The 8,336-nt window shown below is 32.0% G+C and overlaps 1 protein-coding gene across 1 annotated transcript in view; it reads right to left on the bottom strand.

The window, feature by feature from the left end:
• Positions 1-3,412: 3,412 nt before the first annotated feature.
• The window catches only part of LOC101898311 (protein sax-3), a 92,024-nt gene continuing 87,100 nt past the window's right edge, over positions 3,413-8,336 (bottom strand). Inside the window, exon 14 of the mRNA XM_011293109.3 lies at positions 3,413-8,088. Coding sequence (XP_011291411.1) covers positions 6,768-8,088 — 1,321 coding nt within the window. The 3' untranslated portion in view covers positions 3,413-6,767. The remainder of the gene's footprint in view (positions 8,089-8,336) is intronic.

Raw genomic sequence — 8,336 nt, 5'->3', positions numbered from 1 at the left:
CATTATTTGATTTTTATTTAACAAGTCGAAGAATTTGTTGACATAACAAATGTGAAATGGCTGCCACAACAGCAGCGGCAGCTTCAGCTGCTTCAGTTCAATGACAATTCAAGCAATTATCTCGTTACAATAAATAATGATGCACGTTTGTTGTCGGTCTGCTATAATGACATTTGATAAAGTATTGTTGTGATATATGCACTGGTTCGGTCATTCTTTATTGTTGAAATATTCGTAGTTTTTCGTGGAATTTAAAATGGACAATCAATGTCGAGGAGTGGACAATTAAAGTATGACTGCTACATACATATAAAACAATGAAATGACTGGCGAGAAGACTGAATAATGACTGAATTTTGAATTTAAAAAATACATTCACATTGTCCACATCACCTAAAAATACAAAATGAAGTAGTGTTCTTCTTTTTTAAGAAGAGAAAGAAATTAAATTATTAAGTTATGATTTGGTTTTGTGAACTATTAGCATTTTCTATGTCATATTTTCGGACAATGCATTTGGATCTAAGTTGTTAAAAGCGGAAAGTTTTTAAATCTATGTATATAAACATGGTGTAAAAAATATATAGTAACGCATCAATTGAGAACAATTGGTTTGATTTAGTTTAAATTCTCCATATGATCTTTGGGATTGCAGTGGGAGATTTTTACGAAAACCCTTTCAAAAAAGTCTCGAAATTGGAAAAGTTAAAGTAGTTTTCTTAATGACATTTTGTGTGGATTGCTCCAGAATGTCTAAATATCCGGTTCTCTTCTAATCTCGCACAACCCATTTTTTCAACAAAAACAAAAAGCTGTATATCGGCGCACTTCTTCTGGTATCTCCTGCACTAAGGGTTTTAAATAGAGAAAAAACAGAACGCTTATAAAACGCGAAATAAGCAACTCTCCTTAAAAAAAAAAAAAAAAAAAAAAAAAAAAAAATATATATATGTATATATATATATATATATATATATATATATATTTATATATATATATATATATATATATATATATATATATATATATATATATATATATATATATATATATATATATATATATATATATATATATATATATATATATATATATATATGCGGACAATAACCATAAAATCATATGAAGATAAAATTTGGCAGAGGTATTTTCGAGCTGTAGTTGATGTCCGGTATCAAATATCCTTGTTGTGGAGTGCATATTACGAATGTGAGGTACTTTAACTCCACATCGGATAAAAAATATATATGGAAGCTATAGCTATATCTGAACCGATTATCCCAAATTTGAAGTACTTGTTTCTAGGATAAATTTAGTCGGATGAGCCAAAATTCAGGTTATTATGACTGAAATTAACCATTTGGTGCACAACTAACCTGAAATCGGTTGAAGATATATATGTGGAGCTATATCAAAATTTGAACCGATCTTTAAAACGTTTTAGGAACTTATTTCCGACCTGTAACTGATATCTGGTACCATAGACCATAGTTGTGTAGTGCATAATACGCTTCGAGGCACAATTTCAAGTATGCGGTCTGTTGAATAATTTTGAATTTTGAACGGTTGTTAGATAATATTCACGATACGTCGGTGATTATTTCAGTACGTCTTATTATTTTAATGTGAAATGTTGTGAGCACTGTGACAGAAATTATTATTATAGCCTATATATTTTTTTATACCCTACATCACAAGGTGGTCAGGGTATTATGTCTTTGTGCATTTGTTTGTAACAGGCAAAAGGAAACGAGATAGACACATAGTTCCTTTTGATGATCTGCATAGAATCACTTTCTTAGTTGATTTATGCATGTCAGTCCGTCTGTCCGTCCATCCGTCGGTCTGTCCATGTATTCTTATGAACAAACTGCAGGTCGCATTTATTATCCGATTGAGATGAAATTTTCCAAACTACATTTGTTTATCCCAAGGACGAACCCTATTGAAATTGGAGATAATCGGTAAAAATTTAGATATAGCTCCCATATATATCTCCATCCGATTTGCCTCTTATTGTGCACCAAACGTGTAATATCAGCCTGAATAATATGGAATTTTGCACTTACAACCAAATTAGGTCTGAAAATAAGTATGCCAAATATGATCGAAATCGGTTCATATATAGCTATAGCTCCCATATATATTGTTCATCCAATTTTTTATTTTTGACCTCCGCAATAATTGGGGAAATATATCAAATGCAGCTTAGAAATACCTTTGCTAAATTTTATCGAGATCGGTTCAGATTTGGATATATCTTCATATATAACTTCGTCCGATTTACCTTTTATTGTGCACAAATAATATCTAATATTTGCCCAAATGGGATGGAATTTGGCACATACGACCGAATTGAGTCTAGAAGGTAGTATGCCAAATTTGGTGAAGATCGGTTCAAATATAGCTATAGCTCCCATATATACTGTTCATCCGATTTGTCATATTTGTTACCCACAGCCGTAATATGCACTCCGCAACAACGATATTCAGAGATATATATTAAATACAGCTCAGAAATACCTTTGCTAAATTTTATCGAGATCGGTTCAGATTTGGATATAGCTCCCAAATATAACTTCGTGCGATTTACATTTTATTGTGCACCAAACGTCTTATATTTTCCCAAATGGGATGGAATTTGGCACATACGGCCGAATTGAGTCTAGAAGGTAGTATGCCAAATTTGGTGAAGATCGGTTCAGATATAGCTCCCATATATATTGTTCAACCGATTTGTTGTATTTGCTACCCAAAGTCGTAATATGCACTCCGTAACAACGATATTCAGGGAAATATATCAAACACAGCTCAGAAATATCTTTGCCAAATTTTATCGAGATCGGTTCAGATTTGGATATAGCTCCCATATATATCTTTATCTGATTTCAAATTAATTTTGCACCAAATGGGCAATACAAGTCCGAATTTAAAAGATTCAAATGCTTCGGCATATTTAGTCCTTGAATTTTAAATTATAATTATAATCATAGGGTGTATGATTGAATTCTCCCATAAAAACTTTGATTTGTTATATGGAGCTCAACTAAATTAGCAAAGTGGTGGCAACTAAATTAGCAAAGTTGGCTCAGCCCGACTTTAAGACTTTCTTTACTGGTTTTGTTTTTTTTTTTTTGCAAAAGTCATGATTTGTGGTATTTTTAATGCGGGGAATTTATAGATTTCACCTCGAACCCGCAAAGAAAGTACTGGAAGAAAAGGAATCAAGAAACCTAACTTATAACAAATTGAGATTGTAAAACCGTACAATCACGTTTTGAATTTGTACATACATGGTAATCCTAAACAGTTTATCCGCCATTGCCCAGCTATTGGTTGCCTCAGAGCAGATTCAAGGACATACAACTTCTAAATAAAAACCCAAGTCCTAGGGAAATAAAAACACATTGCATTTTAATTTTTCATAAATATGGCATTTATTTTTTGTTCTCATATACTGTTGTTGTTGTTGTTCTGTTTATGTTTCTTTTTCACTAATGCTTCTTATCGTTAATCGATAATCACTTAAAAAAAGTCAGCTGCATTTGCTAAATGCCTGCAATTTAAGCAATTTATTTGCTAAACGCAAACAAATAGCATTAATAATTACAGCTTAAATAAACAACAATTCTATAAATTACGTTATGTTTGTTTATCAAATTCATGGTTTTTGTTTGTTGGTTTATTAAATTATAAGTAGTAATAATAATAAAAAAAAAAACTTAAATATAGGTTGTTTTTTTTTTTAATTTCAAACTATACGTTGGTATTTTAGATTCTAGTTTTTTATGATATATGATAATTTTGGGGAGAATTTGTTATTAATTTTATGTATGTATAAAATATTTTACAAAAGGTTTTGGAGCAATAAAAAATAAAAATTAATAATTAGTTTACAGGAAATGCTACAATACAAATTATTGTAAAATAAAGAACTGAAAAAATAAGGTGTGGTTTTTTTTTTGAGAGAGAGGGAGTTAAGTATATTTTATTTTTTTTTCTATTTTGTTATTGATTATTTTTTATGTTTATTGTTGCATTTTTTTGTCATATGTCATATATAATTTAATTATTTTTAAGATATTTTATTTTTCTTTTCTAAACTACTATTTACAAGGTTTGTTAGTTTTATATTTTATTGTTTGTTTAATGATAAAAATAAACCTATTAAGACATCACATTACTTAGATATATATTTGTGTTTCATTATTTATTTTTTTTAATTTAAGATATTCGTATTTCTTTAATTTGTAACTATTTTTTTGAGAGGTTGTGTTTTAAGTTTATTTTATTGTTGTATTATTATTTTTTTTTTGCATTACTTATATTAAGAACAAGAGAGTGTGTGCTTCTGTTTCAGGAACAATTAGTTGTATCTATAAATATTTTGTTTTAGTTAAATTACAAAAAACAAAAACATGGCAACTTTACTATTGTAGAAAATTGTTCTAAAAAATATTTGTGAAAAAAAATTAAATAAAAATATTAGAAAAAAGAGAACACATTAAATATAAGGCGAGTTGTTTGTTTCAAAGAATAGAAAAAAAGCATCGGTGGTATTTTTTATATGTGTGTTATTGATAATTTGGCAGTTGGAGCTTTGTTTTTTGTTAATTTTTTGCTTGGTTTTAAGGGAATATAATTAAAAAAAAATATTTTTTCATTTTTTTTATAAAAATATATGCATTTAGTCTTCCATGGAAGTATTTTGAGTTTGGTTTTAAGGTATTGAAGGAATATGCCTTATTTGGAAGAAAAAAAATAAATTGCCACAAATTGTATGAAGATTTCCAATAGCCCCCTAAGATTTTTTATTTCAATATTTCAATGTTGATTGTTAGGAAAATTCAAAAAGAAAAATATTTATTTTCATTTCCGGATAACATTTCATAATATGTCTCAGGGCCGAAAACTTTTTGGAAAGAAGAACAAATTTTACTTGAAAATTTTTAATATAAAAATAATTTTTGTCTCAGGTTCTATAGATTATAATTCTATACAAAAAAAAAAAAATATTAACAGTTTCTACGGTAATAATATAGACCGGTTCTGGGTATTTTTTCTATGGCAAAAATATTCATAGGGTTATTTTATCCAATAAAAAAATGTAACCAGAATTTGAAAAATTATAAATTTATCCTCAGGATTTTGAAAATTTGTTCCCTAGAAAAATTCATGAAGGAATCCAAGAATTTTTTCTAAAAAATCATTAGAGAATATTTATTCCCAGGGACTGCGAATTGTGTCTCTAGAAAAATTCACAAAACAATCCTCAGGTCCGTAGAATATGGGAATTGGGTCCCTAAAAAATTCATAAAGAAATCTAAAAATTTTTTCCTAAAAAAAATGTACCTCAGATCCGGAGGATACTATCCACAGAAGAACAAATAGTCATCGGAGATATTTTCTTAGAGAAAAAATTGACCTGAGATTCGGAGGATATTTTCTGAGAAGAAAAAATTGAAATTTTTTAAATTTATCGCCAGATTTTTGGAATTTGGTCCCTAAAAAAATTCATAGTAGACTCAGAAAATTTTTTCCAGAAAAAATTTACCTCACACACGTAAGAACAAATTGTCATCAGGTTCGGAATATTTATCTTTACAGGAAAAGTTATCGTCAGGATCTGGGGACAACTTTTTTTTAGGAAAAAGTTATAGTGTTATTTTTGAAGAAATAAAAAAATGAAACCGCATCACCTGAGGATTTCTTCAATGGAAAATAATTCTTCCTTAGGGTTTACGAATTTGGTGTCTATAGAAAAAGTCCTCAGAGTCCTCAAAGCATGAGGATTTCTTTTCTTGTTTTATAATCCCCAAAAAATGTTCTTCGTCTAAAAAGTGGTAACGCTCCGATTCTGAAACTACTTGTGATATGTACCGGCCCATTTTTTGCATTATTTCAAGTTTTGAACTTAAAAGGCTAAAACAAAATCTTTTAACAATTTTCTGGCAATTTACAATATATTACTAAAAATTACCAAGATCTTAAAGATATCTGGTCACTCATCTATTCAGGGATTCAAAGTCTAAACCAACAATTTTGTTGAAGTATCAACAACAATAATTGATCTATGAAATATCATAAAAAATACAAAAATAAAAAAAATGAGTTTGAATAACGTTTTGTTGGCCGAACTCACTGTGTGGCCAGGTAACATTAGGGTTTCCTGTCACCCACAAAATCTACCCAAATTCACTCAATTTTTTACCCAAAATATAAAAGGAAATTGGGAATTTGCAAGTTTTGGCTAAGTTAATATGACGTGTGCCCAGACATCTTTAGAAACCCGGTAAAAAAATAAATTTTTAAAATATTAAAAAAAAAACCAAAAAAAGTGTAACTCCAATTTTTTTAAATAAAAAAAATAATAATCAGTCTTTAAAATAAGAAAATTAAAAATTAAAATGCTCTTATGATTAGGTCCTTCCATAATCTGTCACGTCTTCTGCGTCACCATCATCATCTGTTCGTTTTCATTCAAAATTATCCAATGAACCCTTGTTGAAACGTTCACACCATTCCAATAACTCTTTCACTTCTCGAGCATAATAGTCTTCTTGATGTCTAGATGCTGCACCCGCACCACCACTAGCACTAGCACTGCCATTCAATGTCATTGGTTTGGAGTTAATGTTTGATGTTGCTGTTGCCCCAGCTGAAGGACCTAATAGTGGCAAAGTTGTAGTGGCCAAAGATGATGATGATGATGTCGTTGTTCTAATATTGTTTGTCGTTTGATCTTTGTGCTGTTGTCTTTCCAAAGGTCACACATTGTGCGCCTGACCACTACCGCTGCCCGATGCTGCACCACCACATGTGGAACTACCCGAATTGCTTAATAGACTACGTTCGCTGGCCATACTACTGCTGGGAGCATAAATCATTTCGGAATCACTACTTGGCTGTTGCTGATGTAAAGGATGCAAATGATGCATTTGTTGGCTGGCAGCATTTTGGGAGTCGCCAACGGTCATTTGGGCACCACGTTGATACTGGGAACCATTTGAACGTGTTGAGGAATTATGGGAACGCCAATTGTTGTATGGCCCATGATTGGCAGCGTCTCGTTCCTGACTTGCCGAGTGCAGGTGTTGTTGGTGCTGCTGCTGTTGTGTGGCGGGATGATGACTTGGTGTCAAAGATATTAGCTGTTGTTGTTGTTGCTGTTGCTTCTGTTGTTGTGGTGGATCATCTACCTTAACATACAAACGTTCCATATCGCTTTCATTATCCCCATCAGCTGTGTGATACAATGCCTGCTCTTCACCAGCTTCATCATCGTGTGACATTAGCATGGCCATGGGCGAGGGTGAGCCACCACAACCAGAATCAGCCATACCATTGTAGCAGAATGAGCCGGCATCCAAATCCATAAGATTTTTGGTTATCATATCCTGGGTATTGTAGTCAGGGTTGCCACCAACAATACAATTCTGATTGTTGTTCAGGGAATTCATTTTTATTTGTTGCTGCTTTTGGTGTTGAGTGGTGTCGGATAAATGCAGTTGATAGTTTTGTGGCTGGGTATTGATGACCTTGAATCTTTGGCTATGCTGTTGATTGGCGCTACGTCTTAGGGTACCCATATTGGAAAAGGCGACTGTGGTTTGTTGTGGCTGTTGGTGCTGTTGATTATTGGCCGTATCATAGGTATGGCAATTGCTTAGCTTGTTTTCGGTAATATGGATTTTCTCTTTGGGATAATAGTATTGGTCGGAATAGGCTGATCTATTGCTGGCCATTTGTGTGGGATATATTTCACTGGTTGTGGACATTTGTTGGTAGATATTGTTGGTGGTGGTGGGTTGTTGTTGCTGCTGCTGCTGTTGTTGATAGAGGGGATGCATGGGCCTTTGCTGGGAGCCGGTCATTTGTTGCTGTTGCATATTAAAAACTGGGCCTCCTGGTCGGGTTTGATAACGTGGTTGCTGCTGCTGTTGTTGCTGTTGCTGTACAATGGACGATGTGGCATATGGCGCTGGTGAAGAAGCATTTTTGCGTCCCACACTGTATTCACTGCCTGTTTTGCCAAAACTTGTTACCTCAGCATAATCAGTGGGTATATTGGAATACTCACCTACATATCTGCAATGTGAAAAACGGGAAAAAATATATATATGAAAATCGTAAAAACCATGAAATATTTATGTGAAGATATTTACAAAAAAATATTATTTTTTTGGGAAAATATATTTATTGGCAATTTGTGTGTGTGTGTTTTTTCTTTGGCTTTGCTGTGACAATTTATGACCGTTATGCTCGTTTATAAGCCGCTTATAGTTTTAGTTATTTGGGGCGAACAATTGTTGTGTGTGATTTTTTTTTTGTACTTT

This window comes from Musca domestica, unplaced genomic scaffold, assembly GCF_030504385.1.
Source record: "Musca domestica strain aabys unplaced genomic scaffold, Musca_domestica.polishedcontigs.V.1.1 3, whole genome shotgun sequence".
NCBI classification, from domain to species: domain Eukaryota; kingdom Metazoa; phylum Arthropoda; class Insecta; order Diptera; family Muscidae; genus Musca; species Musca domestica.
The sequence above is the reverse complement of the archived record's forward strand: the minus strand, read 5'-3'. Positions and strand labels throughout refer to the sequence as shown.